The 16,495-nt window shown below is 39.3% G+C and overlaps 1 protein-coding gene across 3 annotated transcripts in view; it reads right to left on the bottom strand.

The window, feature by feature from the left end:
* Positions 1–16,495, bottom strand: part of lrp1aa (low density lipoprotein receptor-related protein 1Aa) — a 296,995-nt gene that overhangs the window by 174,550 nt on the left and 105,950 nt on the right. For 2 of the 3 annotated variants that reach the window (XM_052110998.1, XM_052110999.1), the window contains exons 17-20: positions 15,790–15,915; positions 6,761–6,877; positions 5,866–5,946; positions 1,107–1,274 (exon numbers count right to left, since the gene is read on the bottom strand). In XM_052110998.1, the coding sequence (XP_051966958.1) occupies positions 1,107–1,274; positions 5,866–5,946; positions 6,761–6,877; positions 15,790–15,915 (492 nt within the window). Of the gene's footprint in view, positions 1–1,106; positions 1,275–5,638; positions 5,690–5,865; positions 5,947–6,760; positions 6,878–15,789; positions 15,916–16,495 lie in introns of all 3 variants that reach the window. The other variant, XM_052110997.1, reaches the window with a different exon arrangement.

Raw genomic sequence — 16,495 nt, 5'->3', positions numbered from 1 at the left:
GAATAGTTTCAAAATAATGTAATGCTAACGAATCATGCCTGTGAAAGGGCAGAGGGCGGGGCCGGGTCGGGATTTAACACACCCGGCCCCTTATCAGGCTAATCAAGCCTCTAAGAGGGATAAAGGCTGACTGCGGATGGTGGTGCGACAGAGAGAGAACGTTTACGGGTAGCTGTCCGTATGGGTGTGTTTGTGTCTTTTGGTTGTGTTTCATATTAAAACTATTATTTATATTTCAAGCCGGTTCTCGCCTCCTCCTTTCTATTGAACTGCTTTACAATGCCAGAATTTCTGATTTCAAGATGCATCGTAATCATTAGGCAGAGAACCATTATTGAAAAAGAATCATTATTGAATTGAAGTCAGTGTAAATATTTACACCACGAATCACAACTGATTCAAACATCCATTAGCATGTTGCTATTGCAATGATGTTAAACTCTAATAATCATACAAACATTTTTTGCACACAATTTAGCAAAGCATTTTTTTAATTGACAATTTTAATTAGATCTTTTATAAGAACTATTTTCTAGCAATACTTTTCAGTAATTAATCAAATATGCAGTACTGCATTTGTAATGTCAACTTTATCTGCTATCTTAGATTAAAAAAAATTGTCATTTGCAAAACATATGTGCAATGCTATCTTTGATTTTGGCCAAAAATAGGTGTCATAAAAGACATAATTTATGGTCTTTTAATTAATATGGTGCATAATTTATGCTGACAACTTTTTGGAACAACCTTCAGATCATAAAACATCCTAAAATATAAAACTTTGCCTATTGTGTTTAGATTCTGTGCTCATCAGCTTGCCAGCAGACTGTATTGATTATCAATAATGCGCAAACTGAACTGGGTCTTCCAAGGCCACTTTCTTTGAACATTAAGCCATGTTAAGCATTTTCTTTATAATAATTCTCTATGGGGAAGTGTGAGAGAAACTTGGTTCTCACTTATAGTTGTTTTAGTAAAATAAGACATGTCAAGCATTTTCCTCATTAAGCTTTTAGGATCTCCCTACCCACAAAGCCTAAAACATTTTTGTCTGGGTAGACAACTCACTATGGCGTGGAAAGTGAACATAAGTGTCCTGGACTCACCCTGGTTAGTGCAGTTGGCGTGGGTCTCATCGCTGTAGTCTCCACAATCGTTGTCTCCATCACAGGTCCAGTAGTCGGGTATACAGCGCCCACTGTTGCATTTAAACTGAGCACTGGAGCAGGAGTGACTGCAGCCTGCTTCATCACTGTTATCACCACAGTCATTATCTGCAAGAGGACACACAGTCAGATGCATGCTATCATCTAGAAAAACAGACTCAGCAAGATTAGTACAATAATGGGTTATAATGCCCCATGATTAAACACCTTTTAACTATTTGAAACAGCAGTGCTTTGATTCGTTGGGCCAAATGGTGCAACTATGTTGCATTTTGTAATTGTAAATTATGTATAATGTCAGTTTGAGCTGCAGCCTATGATTAAATACAATCCATTTGTATATACATTATGTATTAAATTAGACACTTAAATGCACAAGCAAGCTTGCATTTGGGTTGAGATCTGTATCACTCATAAATATTTAAGTAAATACACAATGCAAAAGTCAAATCATTTTCTTAATCAGTGTTTTTGTCTTGTTTTCCAGTTAAAATATCTAAAAATATTTAAAAAACATAATAATAAATATAGCTGCAAGCAGCAATTGTCAGGATTCAAGCCTTTTAAGAACTTTCAAAGTATAAAAAAAAGGTATGCATATGTAATTGTATGGTGTAAACTGGTGTTAATATGACTCTGATGTGTTGTATTGGATGATCCTGAAACAGGATAAAGTCAGGCTTAAAATGTACGGACAATACAGCCTTTCAATCTCAAACTCAGCCTATGTTGTCATTGTCTGTGTACAGTATGTGTGTGTATAAGTATGTGTATGTATGAGTGGGTTTGGGCCACACCTAGATACTGTTAGCACAAAGCACCCAATCTTCAAAAAGGTTTTAGAAGATCGAATATTTATTTTAGGAATTATAGGCTTTTGGATACACTTGGTCAAACCCTCGTGATAAATGCAACCCCTCAGGGCCTCATGGTGATGACACGTACCAAGTTTCATCCAAATCCCTAAAAGCATTGCGGAGATACAGCCTCAAGTTCAACTTTGCACGTTCTTCGTCGAATTTTTGTAGTTCCATTCGAAAACGGTATTGTTTATCATAATTTTGTGGATAACAAAATGCCCGACAATGCCTGGAAAATGTGGTATCGTTTGACTCAGTATGAAGCACTTAATCTAAAGATAAAATTTTTGTTATTGTTGGCAAAAGTGTTCAAGAGTTATAAGCCAAAATGTTTTTTTTTTAGCTATCTCCTGACCAGTAGTGTGCCTGCAGGTCACCTCAAGGCCTAATGTTGATGACATGTACCAAGTTTCTTCCCAATCCCTGAAAGCGTTGCGGTGATACAGCCTCAAGTTCAATGTTGCGCATTCTTCGTCAAATTCGTTGAAGCGCCATTCGAAAAACGGTATGGCTTATCAAAATTCTGTGAATCAATTTTTTCAGTGAGTGCCTATAGATGATGCAGGCCAATTTTCGTGCAAATTGGACAAACAGTCTAGGAGAAGTTTGAAAAAGTAGGTTTTCAAAACATTTAAAAATGATGGACAGAAAGTTTGCTCAATCATGACATAATTGGTATCATTGTTCTCGGCATGAACCATGTAATCTATCAAGACCAGTCTCATGATATTAGGCAAAAGGAGTCATTAGCTATTAAAATTGATAGAAATAGCATTATCATTTTTGACCACAAGGTGGCGCTGTCCCGAAACATTTTGAGTCCCTTCAGAGTATGGTGCCAAATACACATACCAAGTTTCATAACGATACGTCGAGTCGTTTGTAAAATACAGCATTTTATGACTAAATTAAAAATGTCCGACATAGAAATTTTTCATATCGATGGACTCGTATACCCCACTGAATCTAATGAGACCAATTTGATGATTTTATGATAAACTGTTCAGAAGTTATAAGCAAAAATTAGCTTTTTTCATATCATGTCTCATGTCAAGTAGGGGGCAGTGTGCCAAAACTGCAGGTAACCTCAGGGCCTAATGGTGATGACACAAAGTTTCGTCCCAATCCCTCAAAGCGTTGCGGAGATACAGCCTCAATTTCAATTTTGTGCATTCTGCGTAGAATTCATTGAAGCGCCATTAGAAAATGTTATGGTTTATCAAAATTCGGTGAAAATCTTTTTGTCATGAGTTCCTCTAGATGATGCAGGCCAATTTTCTTCAAATCGGACAAAAGTTTTTTACTTTTTAACTGTTATAAAGCCACAAAGCACACAATCTCCAAAAAGGTTTTAGAAATTTGAATATTTATTTTAGGAATTATAGTCTTTTGGATACACTTGGTCAAACCCAAATGATAAATGCAACCCCTAAATAACTAAATAACTAAAGTTCAACTTTTATTTGATAATTATTGACCTAGGGAGTCCTAGATGTAGTTCACAATAGCAGGTAACATTGGATAATATACAACAATTTACACACCATTTATAAAGCCATTTTGCTAAAATTTGATTGGCTGCTGGCGGCCACGTTTTTTTATTTGTCTGAGTCATATTGTAGAATGTGTTAGCATTTGGCCCCTACAAGATGCATACCAATTTCAACTTCACTGATAATACAGTTACGTTAGAGTTATGAGTATTTTTTTTTAGTAGCACTCCCTATAGCCGAATTTTTGCATGCGGACTCAAAATGTATATGTGTCAAGTTTCGTAAAATTTAGCCTTATGGTTTAGGAGATATTGGTCAATACGTACAAAATGGATGACGCCTGACCAGTTCGTTGGCATATATCTTTGCAATGCTTCGACAAATCAAAATTCCTTTGATAACTTTTGGTCAGGAGGGTTTACCGATTTTTGTGCAAATTGGACATACGGCCTAGTAGGAGTTAGAACAAGTCAAATTATTCTAATTAGCGCAAACATTTTCATGAAAGATCAGCGCTGAGCACTTGAACCCCTAATAAATATTGTAACAATTACAATAGAGGTTTAAGTGTTTACAATATGGTTTCAGCACTAAGCGCTTGAACCCCAAATAATAAAAATCTTACAAATTACAATAGGGTTTCAGTGCAAGACCCCTGTCTTCCAAACAGTTCCACTCTCGACTCATCAGTCCACAGAACATTCCTCCAAAAGGCCTGGATCATCAAGGTGTGTTTTGGCAAAAATAAGATGAGACTTAATGTTCTTCTGGGTAAGCAGTGGTTTTCACCTTGCCACTAATCCATGGCATTTTTGGCCAGTGTCTTTCTGATAGTGGAGTCATCAAGTGTTACTTTTTCTGATGCAAGAGAGGCCTGCAATTTCTTGGATGTTGTCCTTGGCTTTTTTGTAGCTTCCTGGATGTGTCGTCGCTATGCTCTTGGAGGAATTTTGAAAGGTCGGCCACTTCTGGGAAGGTTCCCTACTGTGCCAAGTTTTCTTCATTTGGAGATAATGGCTCTCACTTTGATTCTTTGGATTCCCAGAGCCTTTGAAATAGCTTTGTAACCCTTCCCGGACTGATGTATTTCAATCACCTTTTTCTTCATAGTGTGCTACTGGTTGAGAACTTTTAGCCATCTTCATGCTACTGAACAATTTCTATTTAGGAGTTGATTTGATTGAACAGGGTGACAGTAATCCAGCATGTGTGTCTAGTCCAGATGAACCCCATTATGAATGCAGTTTCATAGATTTGGGAATTTAGTAACTAAGGGGGCAAATACTTTTTCGCACAGGCCCAGTTTGTATTGGATAACTTCTTTGCTTTAATAAATAACATTATCTTTTATAAACTGTATTTTGTGATTCACAGATTGCCTTTCTATTATGTTAGATTTTAAACAATTTAGTATGTGATATACACAAAAATGGAAGAAATCAGGATGGGGGCACATACTTTTTATTACAGAACTGTATATAGTGTTAAATGTATGCTTAACCAAGAAAAAAAAATGCCTCTAAAGTAAAAATCCAATAGATTATAGAACAAGTCCTATTATCTTATGAAATACTGCTTCTCAAGTAAATGTATCTTGTTTTAAGGATGTTTAGAAAATTTTACTAGAAAATAAGAAAAAAAAATACCCATTAAGAAAATGATTTTTTTGCAGTGTGGCACATTTTGGATTTACAGAAGACATATTTCACACAATAAACAATTTAGCAAAAAATCTAAAATAATAAATAATAAACATCACAGAAACTGCATAGATCACACATGCACCATTGGGAATTGGTTAATCTTTAATATTTAATGCTAAATCTCCTCTTATGGATGTTAAGAGTAGTGTTCGTTAAAGTGACCTGGCCAGGGGCATTTTGTGAGTATTACCATCATTATTTAAGCCTGTGAGGCAAGGTTTCGTAATTTCATGGGCATAAAAAATTGCAATGAAGTACTGCCATGGGATCACTCAATATTTTAAAAGTATATGAGAGGTTAATTTCCTGCAGATCTTTTAGGCCAGCCCATAAAGACAGGCCTAAATCCTGTCTAGACCTTTGTATAATGTTATAACAGAAGTCAGTTTCTGGTGCATGTTGATCTATGCACTAACCGGTCGGGTTCGGACAATTGAATTCATCAGATCCGTCCCCACAATCCTTTTCTGCAACACACAGCCCATGTGACACAGGGGGAGGGGCAAATGCACAGAGAAGAGGACATGAAGTTACACAAAACACACATGACATCATCAACAAACACAAATGAGGGAAATCTGGTGAACTAAAGTGCAGCAGACAAAGCAAACAGAAAAAAAGTCAAAACGGGCCAGTTTCTCACCGTTATCACAGCGCCAGTTGATGTTGATACAGCGTCCGTTATTACAGGTGAACTGAGTGAGCGGGAAACAGGTTGGGTATGCTGATGACACAAAATCATCATAAACAATTAATAATATTCTTGAATTTCAGTTTTTGGTTCATACATTTTAATAGAGAAATCTTAAGTCATTTTAACAATATTTAAGGAAACGTGTACAATTTCTGCACCACTAGCTTCAACAGTAGGAATTTACAAAGATTTTAAGGTTTTCAAAACACTGCCCCAATCTCCCAATGGTTAACAAAAGAAAGTCAAGACTCCTGATCTCAAGTGGAGAGTGAGATTAGGAGATGAGAACAGTAAGGATCATCACCTGGCAATAATTGTCTCTAACAGCTGTTTGTCATTGCAGTGAGAGTGGAGACAGTCTTTAAGAGTGAGCCAGAAGCCAGTGAGATGGAGAGAGTTATGAGACACAAACCGAAAGAGATTGTGTTCATTTGTGTCAGCTGAAAAGCATCTTTTGAAGTGTGTCCGCTGAAAAGCGTGAATTTTGAGTGTAAAACTAAACAGACCATTTGAGTTGGATTCGCCGTCTCCAGCTTCCTCCTTTTTCCTAACTGTGAACATTGTTACAGAAAGGCTTACTAATAATTGTCTAGAAGAATGTATCTAAATATCAGAAAAATTATACAAACCCCTTCAACTATATTAATGGTAGTGTTTGCTGTTTGTATGTTCTTAAATACGAATAAGCATACAGATATGAGTGATTGATATAGATAGACATTTTATATATATATGAACTAGCATTGAACTAGCTATTCTAAAAGTACTATATGAACATTAATGTACTGGAACCAGCTTCATTAATATTTACAAGCTGGCAGAGTAATAAAGTGGCATCATTTACCACAGGATGCAGGCTCATCAGAACGATCCCCGCAGTCATCATCCAAGTCACATGTCCAGGAGATGGGAATACAGCGGCCACTGGCACAAGAGTACTGATTTGGAGGACACGTCCGAGCTGCAACAGAACCAAGACTGATAAGAATCAAGTCTAAGATTATATGCTTTAATCAGGCATACGTGATTTTAAAGACCCTATGAACTAAGATTTTGAGTTTTGTGGCTTTTAGTCCATGTCTGTTAGCTTTGAGGTCATCTGCTGTGTATGCTGGTGTACTCCTAAATGCACAAAATAAGCTTTTAGCAGATACGTAAATAAAACAATTTTATAAGATAAAACAATTGTTTTTCTCTCCTGGGAAAAATGGACAGAAATGTTGATGAAAAATGATCTGGAATGAGAATGTCCCTCCACCTAATAACATCTCCCTCTTTCAAGGAATTTATACTGTAAGTAGCAAATCAAGCTTTATGCCTGTGTGTATTGCAATAAAAGGATATTGACTTTTTGAAAAAGCCCTTCGATATTCACCACCTGTTTCAATAGGAATTAAGAAAATTAAATTGCATTTGTCAAAACATACCATAGCACCAAAAGTGTACAACGTTTTATATGCAGATACAACTATGACTAATAACACTCCCTGAACGCATTGACAATTTGTGAACAAGTCATATACCGGTAAGCAATCAAAGATGGACAATTTTGCCATATGCTGTCTGTTACCAAATAATGAGATCATTTCAGATTTCTAAAGAGCAAATATATCTAATCAGAAACACATTTCATAAAATTCTTGTAAAAGGTGTGCTTGCAGAATTTTTAGACACATAAATAAAATCCAATAATAGATCCTACCTACATTTTAAATAAACAAATCTAAACCAATATGAACTATGTCATATTTCATTAATTAATTTATTCTTTGATAAAAGTCCACTTATTTCAACAAAACTTGTGTATCCTTAATTATACATTGTCATATAAACAACCAGTCAGTAACTGCACAGCTTGATTTAATAGAGAAACAGGTCAACATAAAATAAAGAGTAACAGTTCCAGAGACAGTTTAGACTGTTATGAAGCCTAATGTTTTACTTCAGGCTAGTGAGACTTCCGCACTGTGTTTCACGCTGTGTTTCACACTGTAGATTGAAAAGAACCCTCTCATTAGAATGATTCTTTCGGGAATCGGACTATACTGGAAGCGCCATATATTTTGCGCTGTAGATTCAAAAGAACCGGCTCCTGTGAATAATTCTTTAGGGAATCAAACTATACCAGAAGCGCATATGTTTCGCACTGTAGACTCAAAAGAGCCAGCTCGGGAGCAGTTCAATCAGAAATACACTGTATGTCCCTAAATGTATTTGTGTTCGAGATTGTGGAAAAACTGCACCTCTGCATAACATTCCGAAGGATCCCAACAATAAGAATGAGTGGCTTATACAAACAAAGTTCCTGAATGAGTTCCTGAATCCTGAATACTGTGTAATGTGGGATTATACATTTGTAGCACATAACTTTATGGATCCTTTCGAGAAACAAGATTCAGGCATTGCCAAGAAACTTGTATTGAAAGATGGAGAAGTGCCAACAATATTGGATGATAACAAATGTCATTCTGATGTTTAATTTGTCTGTTTTTTTTTCACTGGTATGTTGATTTCTAGAAAAGTGTAAACACATCAATACTGGTTCAGCAAACAGCAATAGTATGGGGAGGGATTACACTATTTGAACAAAAGTTTGTGGACACCCCCTTTTATTCGACATGTTTGGCTATTCCATACATTTCAGTAAAAACAAGTCGTAATGCTACAGCATACAGTGGCATTATAAAGAGTTGTTTTCTTCCAACTAATAACAGTTTGGGGAGGGCCATTTTCTGTTCCAGCATGATAATAATGCCCCTGTGCACTTAGCACAGTCTATAAAAAAAAGTGTCTGGTGTGGAGAACTTGACTGGCCTGCAAAAAGACTAGAACTGAACACCTTTGGGATGAGTTGGATGCAGACTGCGAGCTAGGGTCTATAACCCAACATCAGTGTGTGACCTCATTAGCTGGGTTTACATCAAAATGTTTAGCATTTTAATGCACATTACTAAACATTTATCTAAAGAAAAAATAGAATCATTGCGAGTTTCCATGAACTGTAAATGCACATTATCTTCAATGAGCCCGCATTTTTGGCATGGAGCAGCTGAAAGCTTTGCTTCGGGAAGAGTTGTATTTGCTGTAAAATGCAGCTGTACATTATGATATTAAATGCTGTCAGGAGATGTCGCAGAAAAAGTGCAATAGCTCACATAATGAGGGCTCAAATGGCTATTCCCATTCGCCGACAGCCTTCATATACCTGGGAGTGCCAGCGTTCAAAAATAGTTCTGGTGGATTGTAAGGACCCATTTTAATGATGATCTGTGGGTGAAGCACTTTCGACTAACCAGGGCTATGTTTGAAGAATTGTGTGCCATGGTCAGGTCACGTAAAGCTCTTGCACACCTATACCATCCAACGAGTGCACTGCCATTGTGCTTTTCAAATGGTCATGCACGTCATCATTCATGCAAATAAGCCGTTTTCATCACATTAATGGATGTTTTAATGAATGTGAAACTCTAGAAAATCCACCTCCTCCTAGCGCATAAAAATAGTTAGATGGAAACGCAGATACTGATGCTCTTGTGTCTGAATGGGAACAAATCCATGCAGCTATAGGCCTATTCCAACTTCAAGTGGAAAGCCTTTCCAAAAGAGTGAAAGGTGTTATAGCAGCAAAGAGTGGGATTAATTAAATGTTCAAAAAGCACATGAATCTTGGTGTCCAAGTGTCGACAAACTTTTGGCCATATAGTGGATCTGTTTGAATGGCCAATGGTTTAAAAACCTGTTTGAAAACAGTCATTATTCATTTTGCATTTCTTTTAGTTGATCTTGGTGGTGCAATAATTACACGCTTCAGCTTTAAGGAGTTACAAGAATCAATTATTATTTTTTTTTTTTATACTTCTGTAATACATTTGCACTCAGCTTTAAAGATACTTTCCTAATTTAAACTGAATGCATTTTTCTATGCAATGACTTGCATTGCAGTATAAAATTACTTACAAATGCAGCATCATAGCTGGCTGTGTGCTTAAAATAGATAAAGTCTAAATTGAAGAAGGAGATTTTTAGAATTGCTGCAGATACCATATTTTGTAGACATAAAGTCGCACCTGAAAACCTTGTCAAAATCACATTGTTGAGAGAAAAACACAGATAAGTTGCACCAGTATATATGTTGCATCGAAAGACGTTACATACAACAGGAATTAGGACCTGGGAATCGGCGACTTCCCTTTTCTACAGCCAGTTAGTATGTCAAGATGCGTTCCAATCTTGTTGGGCAATTTCAATCTTGCGGGCCGATTTTAACTGCCAGGACTGTGCAGCATCACTGTGATCCAAACACCTGAATCATCTCTTCAACATGCTGAACGGGCACTTGACAACACTGCGCATCTGAATATATGCCAGGTTATAATACTTTTCTTCATCATTTGATCATCATTTCATGAAATACTGCTGATATGTTCAATTCAAAATTCTCTTTTAAATAAAAATAATTGTACCTGCTGTTAATAGCAGCAGTTAATATTTGTGAATAAAACATATGAATATATACATTTAGAGCTGTCAAATTTTGTGTTAATACATGTGATTAATTTAAAATGTTTTGCACTTTAATTTTCTTTAACATGATTAACACGTTTACAAATTTTCACATTCGATTCTAACATTTTGCAATGTTTCCAGGGTTAATTTCTCTGACGTACACACCACAAACACACAATAAACAGTGTTTATTTGTCAATGATCAAGTGATGGAGAATGAACCAAAAACCCAGATGTGGCTTGTGACAAAAATAAATTACTTTGCAGCCTTTGTAGGCAGAATTTAATTATCAGAGAAACACATCAAGTCTTAAAGCCAATCACACAAAACATGGCACTGATGAGGGGCCGCTGCAGCCGGCTAGCTTTTTGGAGATCTCCTGTTGAATTTCTGTCAACACGCCACTCAATGTTTAAATAATTTATACTTTGAACCCATTGTTACTGATCTTTTGAGGCTTCAGATAATGATTTCAAGACAATTCGGATAAAGTATCATTACGTGGAAAGTGCCAGCACTAAAAGCAGAAGATGTTTGCAGTGTTCAGACTGGCATATTACTTGTGGTGTTTTCTCCATGGAAGCAAGGGAGGAAGTGCCTTCTCAAAAAACAGCATTGTACATAAATAAATAAAAAAATATCATGAAATGTGAGCTCAAATCCTGTGTGTTACAGCCATATTTCCAAAGATCCCCTTCCAACATTCTGTATATTTCCACCAGCCACAGGGGGCACCAATATGATCGTTAATCCCTGTTCATGTACCCTCGCTACAATGTGAGGAATGATGTGTAAAGGAAAGAACATTCGGCCACTGGTGAGCCAGTGTATCTGTCCACATGGTTTGAGAATCAAGAACAACATCTCGCACCACGCATTTTTGCACAATGCGAACAGATCTAAGGCAGCCCTACCAAACCGTGCCCAAATACTCTATCACCCAAGCATGCACTGTCCATAAGCACAACCATATTCCTGGTTATAAAGGAAGGCCCAAGAACATGTGTTGCCACCAGCGAGCTGAGGTGATTGCCTGCCTACAATAGAATTACATGGGCCATATTACGTAGGTGCTTCAAGTGCGTTTCCCATTGGCGGTTTATGTAAGACACTGCCGTAGTATTGTCCATTCTCACTAGAACATGATGTCTGCGAATGAAAGGTAGAAATCGCTTTAGGGCGAGGTACACAGCAAGTAACTCCAGAAAGTTTATATGGTAATGCCTCCAAATAATTGACCATCTGCCACTCACTGCACAACCCTCCAGTAAAGGTCCATGACCAGAGAGAGATGAGTATGTAGTGATGACCTTGACATGTCCCTGGCTAACAGGGATGGATCCCTTCACACCTGAAGTGCCCTGAGGCATGCACAAGAAATTAGGACAGTCTAGTTCCTGTGCCTGCCCCACTTTGTGTCCAGGTTTAATGAATGCACCATCTATGAACGTTTCTCATAAATAAATGTCCCAGCAGAATGATGGCAATCACAGATGGCAATAGGCCGAGCAGACACATGCAGAAATGAAAGCGCATATTCACTTTGAGATGAAACCACAAAAGGTATTTGTGTAAGGCTTTCACCCTTCCGTTTGACACTGTTGCTTTGAATGTGACTGAGTTCAAAGAGAGCCCCAAAAAAAACACATTTTTTGGGAATAATCTCAGAGCTGAAGTCAAGCCAATAGCAGAACTGAACATTCTTCTAAGGCAAAACGAAGGAATTTCCTGTGTGGTTTATGAATTGGCACATGAAAATATGCATTTTCATGTATATTTTTGTAAACCAACCTCCCTGTCGTATTGGCTGACAGTGTGTCATCATTCTGAATGAATACTTCCTCATGTAAGCGTTCAGGGCCTCAAATCCAGAATTGGATGTAACCGTCATCTTTTTTGGGCAAAACACAGTTTTTTGTTTTTCAATGTTTGTGTTGCAAACATTAATTTGGGCAGTGTTTGAACAGGGCTCTTGGACTGCATGTTATTTAGGAACAGTAGTCGGTCCTTATCCATTGTCTTGGAGAGGTTAAGTCATAGATGCTGTGGAGCAGCCACTTTCAGGTCCGTGGCATGACCCACCGCTTGGTTGTCGTCCTCATGACAATGTCTATGGCAGTGCGTATTTCTGTCCATAAGTCCTTAACCAGCTTACCCTCCTCACATATGCAAGCAACAGAGAAACAGAGTTCTGAGCTCTAACTACTTGTGTCTGAGACTCAAATAATTTTTCAAGAAGCTGGGCTGAGAACCTTGGCTGCCTGTGGGGCAACTGAGGTGCTGAATTCAATCCCAAATTTGTTTCAGAGCCCAAATAGGCAGCTAGAGACTGCTCTACTTTAGGGCAATCCAAAAGCCTCTGTTCTCAGCATCTTTCATTTAACAAAATGCATTAAACCCTGCAACTAGCAATCCAGACTGTTGGCGGTCTGTATTGGTGGCAGCAAACCAGTAACAAACTGGTTGTAAATGTGTCCTTCTGGGCTGAGCACTGGGGAAGAAGTCCACGCCATTTTCATCGTCCTCCTCTGTGTCATTGTTGTCCTACTCAAAGAGCTCATCCTGCTCGGTATGAGCTGCTTGAGCCTCGTCCTCTTCCATCACCAGATCTGAATGGAGTGGGACCAATCTGGGACCATCAAACAGCTCAAAAGTCGGCTGGAATGACCACACTTGCAGTCAGAGGTGTGAAGCACTAACAAAATGTGAGTCTTTCCTCTCAATATTGTTCCTACTGTAATAATGGGAAGAAGTCAAAAGAGCTGGATCTAGGTGCAGCTAAGGATTTTAATGAAAATAAACAAATACAAATAACTGGTAGAAACAGGAACAAATAAAACATCCATGATGGGAAACAAGAACATGAACAGGAGCAAAGATCTACGAAGGGCATAGGTTAAACACGGGAGCCACAGGACGGGGACCAGGACAGGAGGCCTGGGAGGCGGCCGCAGGACGGGGACAGGGTCAGGAGGCCTGGGAGGCGGCCACAGGACAGGAGGCCCGGGAGGCGGCCACAGGACAGTAGGCCCGGGAGGTGGCCACAGGACAGGGACTGGGTCAGGAGACCCGGGAGGTGGCCACAGGACAGGGACTGGGTTAGGTGACCCGAGAGGTGGCCATGAAGGAGCCGTGGAAGGCTCAGGTGGCAGAGCCGTAGAAGGCGGAGCCGTGGAAGGCTCAGGAGGCGGAGCCGTGGAAGGCTCAGGAGACAGAGCCGTGGAAGGTGGAGCCGTGGAAGGCTCAGGAGACAGCCGTGGAAGACTCGGGAGGCGGAGCCTTGGAAGGCTCGGAAGGCGGAGCCATGGAAGGCTCGGGAGGCGGAGCCATGGAAGGCTCGGGAGGCGGAGCCCTGGATGGAGGAGACTGGAAAACAGAAGCCTTTATTGTCCTCCTCCGGGCGGACGAGGCTGTGAACGCTGGCTCTGGGAAGGACGAGGCTGTGAACGCTGGCTCTGGGACGGACGAGGCTGTGAACACTGGCTCTGGGACGGACGAGGCAGGTAATGCTGGCTCTGGGACGGACAAGGCTGGCAACGCTGGCTCTGGGTTGGACGAGACTGGCAACGCTGGCTCTGGGACGGACAAGACTTCCAGCTCGTTGACCGTGGCAGGCGTGGGCGTTGGCCGTGGCAGGTGTGGGCGCTGGCTCGTTGGCCGTGGGCATTGGCTCGTTGGCCATGGCAGGCGTGGAATGCTCAGAAGCTGAAACCGGGATTGAGAGAGGTGGTTCCTCTAAAGCGAATGTCTCCAAAACTAGACCCACATACTCCCTCCATGTATAATCTCTGGTCTTCGGCAATTCCCTTCACAGGCGTGTTGGCAGAGATGAGAGCAGGCAATTATGGGAAGTGTCCCAGATAGCAAAAAATGTCCGCACGGCTTCGTTTTGCCGCCGTCCCCAAGCTGTCGGCTATAGGTGCATCTCACTGGCGGGGATGAAGCGTTTGCCGCCGAATTCGTCACGCCCATTTTCTGGGAACAGATGAAAGGGGAGAAACACAGGGCAGACAACAGTGACACCTACACACATTTGGGCAAGGCAACAATTCGTGACATGCTATATGCGTGATGGTACTCATATACATCAAGTGAAATTGTCCCTGTAGACAGCAAGCCAAAGTTGTCACAAAACTAGCAGTGAAATATAGAGTCTGCCAAGCACCCGAGAGAGGAACACTTTCTTTTTCTCTGCACGGTCCTCAAGCAAGCCAAAGTGGCAGAGGCACCTACAAGTAGGGCTAGTCGCAATACTTAATAAATTATCCCAGCAACTTGTTCGCAAGTCGCAGTGGTGAATAAGTTGACGAGCCAACCGGATTGTGATGAAATTGACCACAAATTACCACAACGCTCTCAAAGTTGAGCGCAAACTCTTCTTCCACAAGCAGTTAAGTTGCAGTATTTTTATGGCTAATCCAAGTGAAAATTCCAAGTATCACTTGTAGAGCCATGAAGAGTAAATTTCTGAAGAGAAATTGAACTGCTTCCTGATTTTATTCAGGATGACGGGACTCCCAATGTCATCAGCCAATTCCTGCTGCCTACAGACATGATTAAAAAGGCTTCAAGATCAGGTACGCGAGGGATGAGGGTTAAAGAGATTTAATGTGCATTTCAATATATAGCATATACTGTATATATAATAATATACAGTACACACATATGTCTCAAGCAGATTTCAGTTTACAGATTAGCAAAATGTCACTACAGATCATCAGCTCAAGCCAGCAAGAGAAACTATTCCAGCTGCCCTTTTCACACTACATGAACCAAAATTACAACTAGATTTTCCAGTGATTTGAGCTCATTCTAAGTGTTATTAGTGTGGATTTAAACCCAGACACTTCAGTACAGGTCATAGGATCTAGTGTGGGAACCGATGGGGCTAACATTATTAAACGGACAGTTCTTCCCAGAAGTGACGTGATAAAGCAACAAATGATACAAGCTCTTCTATGTTCATGGAAAAGTTTTTATCGTAACCAGTTGCAGCAAGCAACTTGACATTCAGTTGATTGCTTGGTTTCTATTTTGGTGGTTTCTATTTCACTGTCAATGTGGACAAACAAATGACAACATTGAGTCTGGTTAGGACACTTTGTGAGACGCCAATTTTAATCAGATTGCATTTTTAGAAAACTGTTGTCTTTGGAGATGAAATTCAGATCTCAGACTTTTGATTAATGATTTCACAGAACAATTTGATACATTACTGGGGGGGTCTTCTCAGAAGGTCTTCCAGGGGGTCATTAATGGTGTCTTCTGAAAAGCTTGGGACTTAAGCTGAGGTTTTCCTTTCCTCTCTATTTATATATTGAAGAGATTGCATGATTCAATTTCCTTACTTGTGGCTGGGAGTGTACCTGAGCATGTTGTGTTGGACTCGTCCTCATCATTGCCACAGTCGTTGTCTCCGTCACAGAGCCAGCGCATGGGAATACAGCGGTTATTATGACACTTGAAGCGATCTGCAGGACACGTGTGCTGATCTACACACAGACAAAAGAAAAACAGATATGGGTATTTGTGTTGATGAGAAGCTTAAAGGGAAGTTCACCCCCTAAAAAACTTCCAAATGTTGTTCCAAAACCTTGTGAATGTCTTTCTTCCATGAAACACATAAGGAGATGTTTATCAGAATATTTAACTGATTGCAAGAAACCCCTTAGGTAAAGAAAATCCTTAGATATAACTGAAAGTAGGGTTGTCAAAATATCATTAGTCGATACTTGTAAAATTTCACAATTCTTGATATAAATTTCGATACCAAAGCAAAAATAGGTAAAATGCTATTGAATGCATTCCTTTAGTCCACATACATGGTTAAATATTAATAAATTATCATGTTTCCTTTGTGTTTCTCAATTTTGTAAACAAGCTTAAATTTGTTTTAGTATATACGAATGTAAACAATACAATAATATATAATATAGAAGGGTAAAGTAAACTAAGAACACTAATAAAAAACATTGAGTTTGATAAACAACATAATAAACAGACACAGAAGGTCAAATGCTCAGATCCGATATTTTTATATAAACCTGATTGTTTTCCACTTAATACAACAAC

The sequence above is a fragment of the Xyrauchen texanus genome, chromosome 39 (assembly GCF_025860055.1).
Source record: "Xyrauchen texanus isolate HMW12.3.18 chromosome 39, RBS_HiC_50CHRs, whole genome shotgun sequence".
Taxonomy (NCBI): domain Eukaryota; kingdom Metazoa; phylum Chordata; class Actinopteri; order Cypriniformes; family Catostomidae; genus Xyrauchen; species Xyrauchen texanus.
This window is presented reverse-complemented; position numbering and strand designations above follow the sequence as displayed.